Source organism: Aptenodytes forsteri, unplaced genomic scaffold, assembly GCF_000699145.1.
Source record: "Aptenodytes forsteri isolate BGI_AS27 unplaced genomic scaffold, ASM69914v1 Scaffold166, whole genome shotgun sequence".
Taxonomy (NCBI): domain Eukaryota; kingdom Metazoa; phylum Chordata; class Aves; order Sphenisciformes; family Spheniscidae; genus Aptenodytes; species Aptenodytes forsteri.
Genome location: NW_008796110.1, coordinates 4,302,833 through 4,318,553, shown reverse-complemented (window position 1 = coordinate 4,318,553; position 15,721 = coordinate 4,302,833). Strand labels below are relative to the sequence as shown.

Sequence of the window (15,721 nt, the reverse complement as noted above, 5' to 3'; positions counted from 1 at the left end):
CTGAGTCTGATTAAAGCTCAACTCAAGAATAGTGACCACAGAAAGAACGGGTAGAATTTTTCTGCATTAAAAACATTTTTCAGAGAAGTCTATTAAGTACCTAATACATGATATGGGTCTACTCTGGGAAGACTTTCAAACTAATGTCTACAATATTTGATATATACCATTGAGAAGCCAGGGAATGTCATTATTTCCTCCACCCCTTCCTCCCCTCCACTCCCCTCCCCACCCTGCCCCGGAGCCTCCTAGGCTTCCAGGAGTCAGAGGTAAGACAATTTTTCTCTATCTTGTTAATGAAAGGTTAATTCAGTACTTGGTAATTCAGAAATGTTTGCTACAAAAGAACAATTTATGAAGATTTTGTGCAGCATTGTTTAGTCAAAATTTGTTTGCATGCTATAATCCACAAATAAAACTGTATGAGCTTGTTAGTTTGATAAACTTTATCTAGTGTATGTTGCATATAATACATGTCTCAATTTGTTTTGAAAGGAAGATACGGACAGACCAAAGAGAATACAAATTAAGTCATAGATCCCCATCTGACTTTGCAGAGATAAGCCATATAAAGATATATCCAACTTTATACTAGTGTATTGAGGAAAATTCATTTGGGAATTGTGGAGGAAATGCAGACGTGGAGCTCTGTGTGATGCTGCTGTTAGAATCGCTCCCCAGGCTAAGAGACCGGCATTTTCGCTTAGTGCAAATCAGCCCTCAGAATACGTGCTAGCACTGGTGTACAGACAGAGCGCTAGGACATTGCTCAGGAGACAGCCTTAGAAAGATTCAGAAAGGGAGTAGACCTTTCTTTGGATCAAAAGAGCAGTAAGATGAGTTGATGCTGTGGGAGGAGTGTTAGATTTCATCACTGGAGGCCTATGCCAGTTCCTACCAGAGATTTGTAGGTTTCTTGCAACCTGCTTTGAAGTCTGTCTTGCTGACCACCATCAGAAGTACAATATTGGATTTGGCCAAAAAGACAGAGAGAAAGAAGGTGAGAGACTACCTCTAAACTTAGAGAGAAGGATTTTCACCTGGGCTGTAGGAGATTCATTTCTCGATCCTGCTTGAACTTTATTTATGAGAAGTGGGGAGGCCTCAAAAGCCTTTAGAGTAGTTCTTCACAGAGCGCCCAGTACCTGTTTATTAGGGACTTTTTGTGGAATGTGATACAACTGGGTTCATGTCCTTACATTAAATCAAGTGGAGTGGGAGTCTGAAAAAGGCTTTAAGCACTGGACTCTGGGAAGGGTGAGTCTCTTTGGTCTGCCCTGACGGAGGCAGGCAACCTACTGCATGCTGAATATGGTGGCATGGCTGTTGCACTAGTACCTACCTCCAAGTCTGGGTGTACAAGTGAGGAATTTGCTGTATGAAAATTACAGAACAGATCATTTTACAATAATATCTTCAGAGCTTTCAGATTAAATGTAGAGAAATAGTTGATTTCCAGACTTGCTTTTTCCTCTCTTCTGTATTTCTGCATTAAACTGTACTTTCTCATAGAAAACGTTCTCATAAACTTGGTTCTCCCTGGCCAGGATGTGGTACCTCAGTGCAGATCCAACATGTGCTGCAGCATCAAATTAGATGGAGCCAGGCAAAATTGTTGTGGCTGAACGTGTCCTGTCTAGATGAGCATTGCTACCCTTAGAGCTAGTCCTCAACCCAGGTGGTTGGCCACTTCTCCAAACACAATCCTATAAAACATTTTAGACTGGGTCTCAATGAACTTATTAACTAATCAGTTGAGTCCTTGCAGAATTAATAATTCTGTGAATTTAAAATGTTGGATGATACGGTGTGTATTTTTGTTTTATAGAGGCTGACCTCATTCCTGAACTGAATGAAACTGAAGAATATGAGGTATAGCATTCATTTACTTTTAAGAGAGTATTTCAGATACAGACATTTCAACTAAATTGAATTGATACTCTGTGAAAATTTACAAAACTATGTCACCAACTGAATGTATTATCTTCATTTATATATACATACATATATATGCATATACAGCCTTCTCTTTCTGCTATATTTCTCCCTAGATAACTTTAGAAATACCTCACTATTTAGTTCTCTGGAGCTGGAGATACATGGAGAAGTAAGGGATATCTCAGGATATGCCTAAATATTTTGAAAATGGGACATCGAGTTACTGTCACCTCTGAGTGGAGTCTGACAAAATTATTCATTTAGCAGAATCAAAGCTGTCACCCAGTGTTGGGCTTTTTAGTTTGTTTAAAGAGCAGTCTGACTTGGGCTTGCTTATGGTGGTCTTAGCATGTAGTAAACTAAAGTAAGGGAGGAAGGCAGTTGTGCTGAAGAGTGAGATTCATGTGTGTCTGCTATCAGGGTGCTATCGGTTGAATTTAACAGTTATTCCAAAATTCCTGGAGGGTCGTTTACTTCTTGAACTCAAGTTAGACTTTACAGTATAACTCTATTTTACACAATTTTGGATGTTTTTATGATAACCTCTGCAGACTTCATATTTGGTAACTAGGTTTCTGGTGTCCCAGCAAGGAAAGAGGTGAAAATATCACAATGAAGTTTTTAACAGTCTCTAATACTGATTTTACAACATGGGCAGTTCCTTCAATAAGACCTACATTTGTATCAAGTAATCCCTCAGAATTTTTATTTTATAGTTTCGATCTATTACCACAATATTCTCACTGAGCGGCAAGTCCCTGTTAGTTAAATTGACAGCCTGTGCTTACCTGTCTACCTATTTACCCTCCCTTGTATTTGTGGACACTGAGTAACCAATAACACAGTTATTTCTCTGTTGATGTAAGCTGCGTCTCTAGATTATTATATTGCATCTGTCAGCACAGTAACTGAGTGCCAGTGAATGTCAATTGATTTTTACTTGAACCAAGAAAGTTCAAAAGTGCAGGCATTGCCCTACAGAAAGCAGATTTTCAGAAACAAGGGCCTGTCCAGTCCAGTCCAGGTTTGAGGACACACAGTCTAGGAGCTGCATTTTAGGTGTTTAGCCCTTGGGATGAAATCCAAACCTGAGAGTCATGTCTGAGGTACCTTATATTGTGTGAGTGCACTAGAGGTTCCTGATACAAAAAAGGGACTGCAGTGTGAAGCACGGCTCTAGCCTAGTGGTTAAAGCCCCCACTCTGGTGAGACTGGATAAAAGCTAAAAACTCCTGTTAGCTGAGTGCCCCAGTTAATAGTTTATTCAGCAGTGCTTCATCTTGGGCACTTTCTTTCAAAGGCTGTTGATTTTACATTCCTCTCTCTGCTGTGCCCTGTTCACTTCAGTGCAGGAGTGAGAGATCTACTCAGCCTAAAATATAGTGGAAACTGAGGATTTCTTAGACTGGTAACTGTGTCCCAGTCTCCTATATTCTGGGTGTTTTCTCTCAACATTATGCCTCTGAATAAAAACAGGTGGGTATTGCCACCACATCACCAAGCCAGATCTTCAAAAGGAAAAGGAGTTGCAGCTGTATTTTGCGAGAGGCTCTGTCCTGCTGGTGTCTCTTAGGGCTATGTATGCCTATCAAATCAAGTCCCTTCAGAAACTGAATGTGCCCCTCATTCTAGTTTGCAGAGTTGTGCTTGGACAGGTTTGGTTCTGGTGCAGTTCTAGATGGGGGCACAGCACAGAGCTGCAGGCGCTGCTGTGTCTAGGTCAAAACAAAAATGCCTGCTGAGCAAGTTAGATGTTTCCACATTACATTGTTTGATTTGGGACAGGGAAAGTTGGAGAGGGGACGAAAAGATTTGAACTTAGATCCCCAAGGACTGCCTAAATTCTGATTGTATTTAGGCATGTAATTTTTTTTTTCTTTTTGGATCTGTCCTTAAAAGTCAAAACTCTAACACAGATTTTTCACAAAGTATCATTATTCATGTTCAGCAAACAAAGGGTCATAACAGAGACTAGGTGGTATCACTCACAACACTTGTGAAACTGTTACAGTCATGCTGACCATCCTGAAATCTTCTTTTCCAGAAAACTCTGAAGATTCAGCAGATTTGAGGACAGGTCATAAATATTTTTTACAAATTCTGTTACTATGACAATTTAATCAACATCAGGATATTAGTGCAAATCTCTAAGACATTCTGATAGCAAAACCATTTTTTCATTGATGTGTACTGCCTATATGATTGCATTTTATTGGGAAAGAGGTAGAGCTTTTTAGTAACGTAAATAAATACTATGAGTGCTTCTTGTCTCTCAAACAGAGTAAAAGTGACACAACATTTAAGAAGTTGTTGTGACACAGGATTTTTTTGTTTGTGTTGCAAATAAGTAATATTTTCAAGATAGATGAGTGTACCTGTTCTTGCAGCTAAATATTTTGCTTTAAGACCAACAGTATTCTCAAGTGTTGTCTTGTTTTGCCTCTCTTGTTTTTTTGGAGCCAGGAAAATGCATTATTGCAGTTCTTGTTTTCATTTGTGTACCGTGTCTGTAAACATTTTTAATTGTCTTCGGCTATGATATTTTTTCAAAGGATGAAGTTGATGAAAAGGAAACAGAGGTGGATGAAGAAACTGCAGTGATTCCTAGCACTGACAGTAGAATAAACCAAATGAGGAAAGATTTCCAGGTGACTACATCCAGCTACAGTCAAGAAAAAATGGGGACAAAACCCAATGAAGCTAAAACAAATAGATACTTAACAAGAGAAGAATTGCATGGTAAGGATGATGTTTTCAAAGCAGTTTATTACCCTACTTCTCCACCTGTTAGTGAAATTTCTGAGGAAGAGGAAGATCCTTTTTTGGAATCCCAAACAATTACTGGAATTCCTCCTCAACTCATTGACTCCACCAAAGGCATAGAAGAAGAATACATATACCTTTCTTCAGGCACTGAACCAACAAGAAGAACCACTACTGGCCATAGTGACGAAGATTTCTTATTGTCTCCTTTTAAACCTCATCAGGAATCTGATGACTTTTGGAGTTCAGTTGTTACCACTTCTTCAGCACAGCTGGTTACAGAGGAGAGGTCCCAAGAAGACACCCTTCCTTCAGGAAGCCCAGATATAAGCATGCATGATGTTCTTTCCCAAGGCTCCATTAAGTATGTTTCAGAAGGTGTAGCACCCTCAAGCTCTGATGAGCCTCCAAAGCGTACTTCTTCCGCTGATGGAAATTTATCATTTCATAGTGCTATGGATCTGGCAACTCAATCTGTTGATACATTGGATAGCAGGCAATTATCTTATGTAGAGGGATTAAAGCCAGCTACAGTGCCCTATCCCAGCAGCCCAGTGATTTCACAAGACACTTCAGATGCGGATTTAGAATTGCCACGTTATTCTACCTTTGCTTTCTCCTCTGCTGAATTATCACCTCACTCTATCTCTTCAAGCTCTGGAGAATATGGTTCTGCTTCTGCTGCCAGTGAGGTACTCTCTCAGACAACTCAACCAGTCTATAATGGTGAGATACCTCTTCAACCTTCCTACAGTAGTGAAGTGTTTCCTCTAGTCACCCCTTTATTGTTTGACTCTCAGATGCTCGACACTACCCCTGCTACATCAGATAGTGATGTGACCTTGCATGCTACACCTGTATTTCCCAGTGTTGATGTGTCATTTGAACCCACCCTGTCTTCCTATGATGATGTACCTTTGCTTACATTTTCCTCTGCTTCCTCCAGTAGTAACATTTTTCACCGTTTGTATACAGTTTCTCAAATGTTTCCACAAAGTGCTACTCCAGCTGTTGCAAGTGATAAGGTGTCCCTGCATGCTTCTTTGACATTGGCAGAGGGTGATACATTAATACAGCCAAGCCTTGCTCAATATGCTGATGTGGTGTCACATCAGACTACTCATGCTGCTTCAGAGACACTGATATTTGGTCATAATAGAACTCACATATTTTCTCAAGTTGAACCATCCAGCAGTGATTTAAATATGCATGTACTATCTACAATGTCTGAACTTCCTTATGCTTTGTCTAGTAATGTGGGCTCCCTCCAAAGCTTTACTGTTTCCTATGACTCCACAGAATTTGTGCATGATTCTGTTGACGTATTTCGTCAAGATCCTTTATTTAGCAGCTATAACAATGTACTGGTACATAAACCTTCTTCTGTAATGTCACAAGCTGATACTTTGCTGCAGCCTACACGCTCTCTATCTAGTGATATGGATTGGTCTGAAGCATACTCTGGTAGTGAGTCCCTTTTGCCTGATACAGATACTTTGACAGTACCTAACGTTTCTTCCTCTGATTCTGTAGATGAAATTACATATGAATCATCTGGGTTTAGTGATGTTAATAAGATGCTTCAAAAAGGTGATGTTATATATGGAGATGAGAGAGAACTACAAATTTCCTCTTCTTTAAGTGAAATGGCTTCCAATGCTGAAAGTAAAGTGATACCTGAACTTTCTACATCTGTTTCTAATAATGATGTAATTAAGCAGAATACGTCTCTGCAAGAAAGCCCACTTCCTGTTTCTAGCACAAAGGGAATCCTTCCAGTCTCTCTTGCTTTTCCCACTACTAAGATATTTGACCATGATATTAGTAAACTTACAGAAAATGACCTTTCCGTTCAGCCTTTGCATGTTACAACTCCAGCCTTTGATGACACTTTGCTTAAACCTATGCTTAGTGCAAGCTCAGATCAAGCTCTCTCTGCCCCTGCTTATAGCAAAATGTTATCCTCGACTCAGCCATACCTTTATGAGACCTCAGCTACATTAAATAACGAAGCGTTACTGCAATCCTCCTTCCAATCTTCTGGCAATGGCACTCTGCTTAACACGGCTGCGTTTGTGCCTAGTGATCCAATATTGGCTGAAAGCTCCAGGGTTCATAAAGATAGTTCTACATTTGACCAAATATTGCATCAAATGGCGCCAGGTTCTGCTACAACTGAAACCATCCGGCATTCTGCATCTGCACCTTCCGTTGCTGATATGTTGTCAAACACTTTTAGTAAGCCCACAGCGTCACTTCAAGGTTTATCTGTTTCTTATGCAAGTGAGGAATATGTTTCATCCAGTTTGTTTAGCAGTGAAGATGTTCAGCAGGTTATGCCTTCATTGTACAGTAGCGATGTTTCATTCCAGCTGACCAGTTTAGAAAATACAAATGCCTTTCCCCCCCAAGCAGCGAATGCCGTAACAACTCCCTTCCTAACAGGTGATACGTTACCACATGTAGCTACTCCTGCAGACAGCCGCATCTCTTCAAGTGTTTTTGAAAGAAGTGAGGCTGCCAGTGTCTCTTCAAGTTCTACACTTGGTTTTGATCCTGTTCATATGCCTGCAGTGGTTTCTGATTCTGACGTGTCCATTCATCACACTCTTCCTTTACCAAATGTACATATTTCTGTTACGGCTGTTACGGCTGTTCCTCCCAAAAGTGAGATCCCTGTAACTTTGAGTAGGTTGCTGGTTCCTTCTAGAGAATCCTCTGGGTTGTCTCCCAGTATCATGTCCAGTACCGACTTGTGGCCTTCTGTAGTTGAGGATGACTACGATGAATATGACGATGGCTTCCCTGTAAGTAACTGTATCTCATGCACTTCCCATAGAGAAGCTCAGGATATGGTAGTAGAGGAACAAAATACAAAGGTAAACAATAACAAGGATCAGAGTAACCTAATTATAAGCTCACATTCTGAGAAACCTGAAGAAGAAGAGAAAAATTCAACTGCTGCATCAGACAGTCAGATAAACCATGCCACGGACAAACGTAATTATACATCCATACCGACTTTGACAGCGAGTGTGATACCTAAGAAGCACGATGACCTGACAGTTTTGGAGAACCACATTCAGACTGCTAGTGTCCCATTGCAAAACACATCAGAGTCTAAGTCTTGGGCTGTTTTTACAAGTGATGAAGAAAGTGGTTCTGGCCAAGGTACCTCAGATAGCCTTAATGATAATGAAACTTCAACAGATTTCAGTTTTCCCGACCTTAATGAGAGAGACACTGAAGGGGCAGTTGAAGCAGGTAACTCAGAATTAACTCCTGGATCATCACAGTCATCAGCCTCATCTGTTACTAGTGATCACTCATCAGTATTCAACATCTCTGAGGCAGGTTAGTTATGGATAAGTCTAATGAATACCATGGAAAGCTGTGAGAGGATACTTTTGTGCCATAGAGAATAAGAAGGTTTATCTATGTGTAATAAAAGGAGAACATAACAGTGCCAGTGGGTGTGATTAAGGAAGCAGGGAACAGGGGGTGCATGCTGAGCTGTCTATCTTGTGAATGCTACTTCTGGCTACTTAAAACTGCACCTGAAATATTCTTCAGTGAGAAGATTCATGCTCTGCTTTTGGATAGCTGCGTACTGTCAGCAGAAGTTGGGTGGTGCACAAGCTAAAACCAGAATTTGTTTCAGTGTTAATTGTGTAATTTTAGTTTTAAAGGTTTAAGAGGGACGTAAGTTCTCTGTACAAAGACAAGTGCTGCCCTTAGGGAAATACACCAGAGGAAACCATGCCTCTGCCAGAGGAAACATACCTCTGGGATTCTGGTTTTTAACTTACAGCAGCACATTTCCTCCATGTGTTTTGTTTTGTATTTTCTAAGATGTATTGAGCAAGGAAGAAGATGCTTCAGTTTGATTCTGATTCATCTTAACTCATAAAAACATTCATTTTCATTCTTCTTCTGTATGCCACCTTCAGATTTCAGTGAGATGCAGACTTTTTGTGCCAGATTTGCATATTTCCAAAATACTTAGAGCCAGATTCTCCTGTACCTGTTTATATTTCGTGCTGTTTTCCTATTTAGTTGTCTTAAAGTCAGCAAGAGTATTTGTGATCTGTGATTCCAAGGATAAGGTCAGAAGGCAAAACTGAACCTCACATAGATAAAAACCTGATAAATATAAAGCATTTCCTTTGTATTTAAAAATGCATTGTGGAAAACCTGAAGTATTGAGACACATAATTTGCATTGCCTCGTTAGAGTATTGAAAATCCAAGAGTAAAGTCAGAAACAATCTATGATGTTTGGAAAAAAAAACCCAGCAAACAAGGTTAAAATGGTATTTTAGAAAATAAATTGAACTTCCATTAAGTACTCACAGCATCTGTAGAGGGCAGTATCATTCAACTAAACCCACTAAGGAATGGAATCCACAAAGCATGGGAAATTTTCGGCCCAGTCCTACAAATACAGTTAAATCACATGATGTCGTATTACTCATGAGCAACAGAATACTAATAAGAAAAGGTGGTAAATTGACACTCTGTGTAGCTGGGGCTAGTAGAATGTGAAAAATAGAAAATAAAAATTAAAAGAAGATAGAAAACATACTGAAATTAGTAGGAGTCCTAACAAGGTAGGTGTTATAAAACTGAATCAATAAGTGAATTAGTACAGTAGGTAAGTAGCTACCACATTGTGTGAAACGCATAACATTTCTTTAAAAATCAGCAAAAGAACATTGATATTTCAAAACTTACATTACTAATGTGAATGAGTGTTACCGGAAGAGATTTATAGTTTACATAATGGGTGTCATTTGAATTGTTACTGATAGTAACTCAAAAAGGATTATACGTTACTGGAGTAGTAGTAGTAGTAGCAGTAGTACAACAGACTTAGAGTTTGTCTTCTAGATATTATTGAAAGACACTATACAGTATCATTTCATGTACATTATTTTTTCCAATAAATGATGCCAAATATTGTCTTTTAATAAACTAAAAATTCAATGTGAGCATGTCTAACATGGTCTCCTGTAAATCAAAGACATCTTTGCTTAATTCAATTATAAAGAAAAGAAACAAAACAAAACAAAACAAACAAAAAAAACCTCTCAGCTGAGAACTTATTTATACATTACAGTGAATTCACCAGAAATTGATGAAAAATGTCTTCTTGTTGTGACCATTACAGAAAAAAATGTCATTTAAACTTTTCCCAGTCTTTGTAGTTGTTGATGCATATTTATGCTTGTTCTGAACCAGGGCTTTCTCCATAAGACCTCTATGGCTACCTAAACCTTTCAACTTCAGTTGAATAACTGTAAGAGTAATATAAAGAAATACGCAGAGGATTCAAAAACATCAATTATTAGGAAGCAAAGAAATCTACTATAGATGAGACTGCCTTTTCAGCTGCCATCATTGGAGCGATGGCCAAGCAGGCAAGAAACCCCCCATTACAGGAGAACCCTTCTCTTCATTCCCCACAGAAGGAATCCTAATAGGATTTGGTCATGCAATTTGAAGGAACCCTGTCATCACACAGATAAGACTGGGTTTTATGCTGTGAATTAGTCCAGAGTTGGATAAGCAAGTATGAATGCTTCAAAGGGATCATATTCTGATCTCTCATGCACACACATAGTTTCTTCTGAAATCAGTAGGAAATACTGATTTTAGCCTACTCACCAGAAAGTTGGGAACAGATTTTTCAGAAGCAACTTGTGCCTGCAATCACTTTGCCCACTGAGCTACAGGATTTAAAGAGTAGTGATTGATTTGGGTGTTAGAGTACTTTGAACTAAAACCAAGAAGATGTCTGCAAGATCAGAGCTTAGACCTTTTTGCGTATAAAGCCCCGAAAGCCCCTAAACTCAAGAAAATGGAAGCAAGCAGAGAGCTGCCTGGAAATCTGTACTGTGTGAAGCTGTTTGTTTTTTGACATCCTATTTAGAACGTGTAATTTGTTGTCTTTTTTTTCAGATCCAACTCCATTCCCTCTTCCCTTTTGTCTGAAAGCTTTTTATTTATGTAGAATTGGTCCCTTGAAATCCCAGTGGAGTGCAACTGATTTCTAGACAGCAAAATTCTATTCCCATACAGAACATTCATTGAATTAGGACCGTTCACAAAAGCAGAAAACATTCTTAGAAAATCTAGGGGTTTAATTCTAACAAGTGCAAAAAGTGCTTATTTCTGTGTTTTAACTCATATAATGGTCACAGGTCACAGTAAACTGCACAGATTGAAAAGAATCAGTCATTGTGTGTCAAAATCACAGTTTTAAAGTGTTTACTTCTTGAGGTATGATCAAAGTTAAAAATGCAGGATTGGTCTCGTCCACCATTGTGTTCCCTTATTTAATGAAATTATAAAATACATTGTTTTAATCTTCATACAGATTCCTATGCCCAAATATTTCTGTCACCCAGCATTACAAGGCGGACAGAAATGTGAAATCTAGACAATATCTAAATAATAATTTGATCGCCTGTAAAGATGGAGGTAGGAGATTTAATTCTGGCTCCATTATAGTTGGGGGAGGAAGTACTGCAATTGGATTCAAAGAAAGCAGGGTGTATCTACAAGGTGAGTTACAGAATGGGCAATGTGTTAAAATACAGAACGCCTAACTGCAATATGGGAAGCACACAGGGACTATTGTAAGAAAATTTTCCTATTAAACTACTAGCCAGAGAAGTTACTTGCATTATTATGAGTGACAGTTTAATATCAAACTGTTCTTTACACATTGCAATATTATATATTCAGATTCCTTAACTGAGTTGGCTTTCAGCTAATAAACAGATGAAAATAAACTTTCTTCTATATTTTAACAACAATCTGCTATTCTTACAAAGAGAAGTCTCCACTGCTGGAAGGCTGAGTCACATAAGCTTGAACACTTTGCTTTACTCTCTATCTGCTTATTTTCTGTAAGCTGGTTTGCAAATGTATACACTTTCTGCAGTACATAGTAAAAAATAGAGGTAAGTGGTATTAAGTAGGCTCATTATAAGACACATTCACTCATGCTGTGCGTTTCTCAGAATTTAAACATGGACTGTTTCAATTTTCTCTGACTGCAGAGGCAAGTAATAGTAGCCATGAGTCTCGTATCGGTCTAGCTGAGAGTCTGGAATCAGAGAAGAAGACAGTTATACCACTTGTGGTCGTATCAGCCCTGACTTTTATCTGTCTAGTGATTCTTGTGGGTATTCTCATATACTGGAGGTAAGTTGTTTTTTGGTTGTGGTTTTTTTCAATTCTAAAGAGCTCTGATTTAAAAAATGTGATTGACATTATTGAGCTGGTTTACAGGAGGGAGACTGGATCTTGTCTCTCACCGTGTCTTTGTATTGTTCCCAGTGCTGCAGTGACATAAAGCTGAAAAAATAAGGTGGTTTCTGTCCAAAATGCTCAACTACAATTCTTTTTTGTTGCAGAGGGTTGAACCATTGCAGATAGTTTATTTGCATATTGAGAGATTTTAGTAAACAATTACTTGTGATTATTAATGCTTAGAAGCCAAGTGACTTAACAGAGCACTGGGAAGAACAGGAGGGAGAAGAAAAATAAATTGCATGGCATGGGTTTGTTTCCTATCTTTCCAATCCTTTAACAGTTAAAAAAGGTAGTTGTCGATTTAGGATGAGAGTCTATGGTCCTCAACAGGACTATGTGAATAAGCAATTCATATAGGGCTGTAGGAGTGTGCTGTAGCTGACATTGTATGCAAGATAGAAATGGGATAGTGTAATGATACTATAATAGTATAAATGTTTTAAGATCACTTACTGAGTAGCTCTTACGATATTCTGTGATTAAAAAGTTGTTCTACTGTGTGATTCTGCCAAACCAAAATTTGCCCCCCAGCCTTTCAAACCATTCAGCGGGTAACTAAGGATGCGTTTCATGTGCACACACATGCTCTGGTTCCCTCATGGGCGTGTTTCTCTGTGACTTGATAAATTGATAAGACAGTAAGAAAAAAAATTAGGCTGAAGAGAAGTGATACCTATAAGAAGTCATGATAACATAATCAGTGAGGGCAAAAGACTATATCTATACCGTGAAATGAAACAGACCGGGGACTCTTCTCCAGCCCCAGCTGGCATGGCACAGATCTCTTCCATACAGCTGCAGTCTTTTCCCTCACAGGGGAAGAAAACAGAGTGGCTGCATTCGCATCACCTACCGGGGATGGTCTCTGTCCTGTGCTAACCCAAACTCTGTCAAGCGTTGTGCAAAATAATGCAAGCTGGCCTGAGCTAAAAGCATACCAGGAATCTAGTTAACCACGTGACAGTATGTGGCAGTGCTCAAGCCTTTGTCTGGCTCTGTTTCATTGGTTCTAGGTAAAGCCAGAGAGTCTTCCTAGGGACAGATCTGCTTAAGCTTTCATAGGGCCTTCAAAATCCATGCACAACCCTAGCAATTTCTCGGGGGTGCAGGTTGCCAGGGAGGAAACGCAGTGGTCCAGAAGGGGGAAATAAGTTGCAACAACTTCCAGCCATGGAGATTCTTGGTGTTTGGTGATTGCCAGGAACCTGATCCTATTACTGCTTCTGTAGTGCTGACACGTAAACTTGCAGCAAGAAACAGGACCTTGCTCTTCCAGGAGTTGCACGAACAAGGGGGAAGGCAGGCCCAAACACCTTGCAGATGCTTCCAGAGCTTGTTTGTTCTTTTTTTTCTTCCCTACTCAATCCTGCTTAATCTGGAATGTATAAAAGTGGTGAAGAACCAGGAACTAGACCCCAGGCTGCCCTTTCCAAGCTACTGATTACTGTAATCTCTAGGCTATGATGTCAGGGTTGTGCTTACTGAGTTTTCTTCTAGTTTCCTGACACTGGTTTTCTATTGGCCCAGCAGGGTATGTCCCTGAATGGGACAACAGAATACATCCTGGCCCTGAACAGACTAGGCGTAAGAAATTGAGTTCAAGCTTCCTTTGTTCCAGGCAAGGTGCGCTAGCGAGTCAGACAGCCTTCGGCATGATTAAAGACACTTTTGAGCAATGAATTTTCAGAAGATTTCTTCTTCTTTCCAAAGAAGTAGTTAATTGCCATAAGAATTGCACAACTCATTTCCTAGTTTATGTCTAGTTGGATAATTACACTGTCTGTCACAGGATTTCCAGCTGACCATTTTCATACCGAGAACCTTTTTCTGTCTTCCATGTTATACAACATGAACGTTCATATTCATCTTCCAAAGGGATTCATCCCTGAAGCTAAATAGTATTTGAAATCTCTTCTGTTTGCCAAAGAACGCCATCCATTTTAAGACCCAGATTGTACAGTGCAGTTATAGTAATCCTACACGTTACAAGCTTGTTTTTGTCGAATAACATTGTGTTCATTTCGTATTCTTTCTCTGGGAATGAACAATTCTGTAACATAGGTCTTTCAAAATAAAACAAAAATCCCGTTAGCTGTAATATCTTCTTGAACTTGAATTTAATCTTTTCTGTATTTCTTGTGTACTACAAAATAAGATATGGAGCTCTTTTTTTGTTAATCCTTAAGAAAATTTTCTTGCCATTATGATAACACCAGTAACGTATTTCTTATTTCAGAGGCATGAAGCATAAACAGTATGTATTGTAGGTAGGACTTTGAGGCCCTCTTTCAAAGGTGCCAAGACCCTCACCTCTTTTTAAAGCCTGGGAAAAATCAGAACATTAACTTTATTGCTATGCAGTTTTCTTTATGCCTGGAAAATATTAGTATAAGGTCTATAAGCATTTTTATGGTTAGATTTAGTTGATTTTGAAATAATTTATGTAAGCTCCCAATGTTTCTTTTTATAATGCCTTTTTTTATGTGGGCCAATTATTTTCACTCATTAAAGTTCATAAAAAGTTTAGGTTTAGAAGAAGTTTTTCTATATTCCTTTGGCAACAGTACTCAAAAAAATTGCATTGGTATATCCTAGCTGGGTATTTGAGTGAATAGTGCTTTGAGTTGTTTCTGCTATTCTCTCCTAATTTGAATATGCAAAAGGTGTGTTTAATATGCAAAAGGTGTTTTATTTGGTTTAAAAAACAACTAACTACCAAGAGCGACAAGTTCCAGTTTCTCAAGGTTAAAAAAAGGCAAAACTATTTTGTTCTTCACGTGAATGACTTGTATCAGAAAAATAATTCTGTACCATCTGTTGTTTGGGTTTTGAGGGGTTTTTTTTACATGAAATTGTTAATCAGCACTTGAGGAAATTCCCCAATCTCTTCACTATCTCATTAGGCACAATTTCAATCTTTCTGTGATAAAATATTCATTTCTCTGACAGGGATGAAAACTTTTAATGGCAATATTGTCTAAAGATTGTCTAATTACTAGTAGGAAAATACACGATTTTGAACTACTCTAGTTCTGTGTATCAAATCTTTTAATTCAAGCAATTTTCAGGCAATGTCATTTTCCTTTCATTTCTTCAGCATGATTAAGATTACAGTGGAATAAACAAGGAGATTCTTTTGCCTGTTTAATGGCCTTGTCATCCAGATAGATTTTTTTTACAGCTTTAGAGAGAATTTTCTATCAAAATCTAGAGACTATCCATCTCTCTCGGTATCTGTCTACTTGACTGAGTCCTTGCAGCAGAGATGCAGCAGGGATATTTGAATCTCCTTGCTCTGTTCTTTTTATTTCTGGATGGCTTCATCATTCCCATTTTGCAGAATTAACCTTATCTGTTAAGGTGACTGAAATTGAAAGTTTCTCTGTGCCGACATATAATATATTGGAACTTGCTTATGTGTGCGTGTACTCTTTTGGAACAGTTCATAGAAATGATCAATGAAAATAAAGCTGATGAAATGATGTATAGGAAGAAACGTCAGGCTATTCGTGCAAATCAATTTTTATAACGGTTATCATAAGAAGAGCTTGGAAAATAGTAAAATCGTAACAGTTGTCAGTGGGAGTTGTACTATTGAAGATTCTTTTTCAACAAATACATATGAATCTCAGTAAGAGACTAGCTCTAATAATGTCAACAGCAAACTGCTAATGCAGTTCCAGCTACATTTCTATCTA

The 15,721-nt window shown here is 38.6% G+C and overlaps 1 protein-coding gene across 1 annotated transcript in view; it reads left to right on the top strand.

The window, feature by feature from the left end:
• Window positions 1-15,721, top strand: part of PTPRZ1 (protein tyrosine phosphatase, receptor type Z1) — a 148,739-nt gene that overhangs the window by 103,038 nt on the left and 29,980 nt on the right. Inside the window, exons 11-13 of the mRNA XM_009286803.1 lie at window positions 1,829-1,872; window positions 4,491-5,427; window positions 11,768-11,912. Of these exons, the coding sequence (XP_009285078.1) occupies window positions 1,829-1,872; window positions 4,491-5,427; window positions 11,768-11,912 (1,126 nt within the window). The remainder of the gene's footprint in view (window positions 1-1,828; window positions 1,873-4,490; window positions 5,428-11,767; window positions 11,913-15,721) is intronic.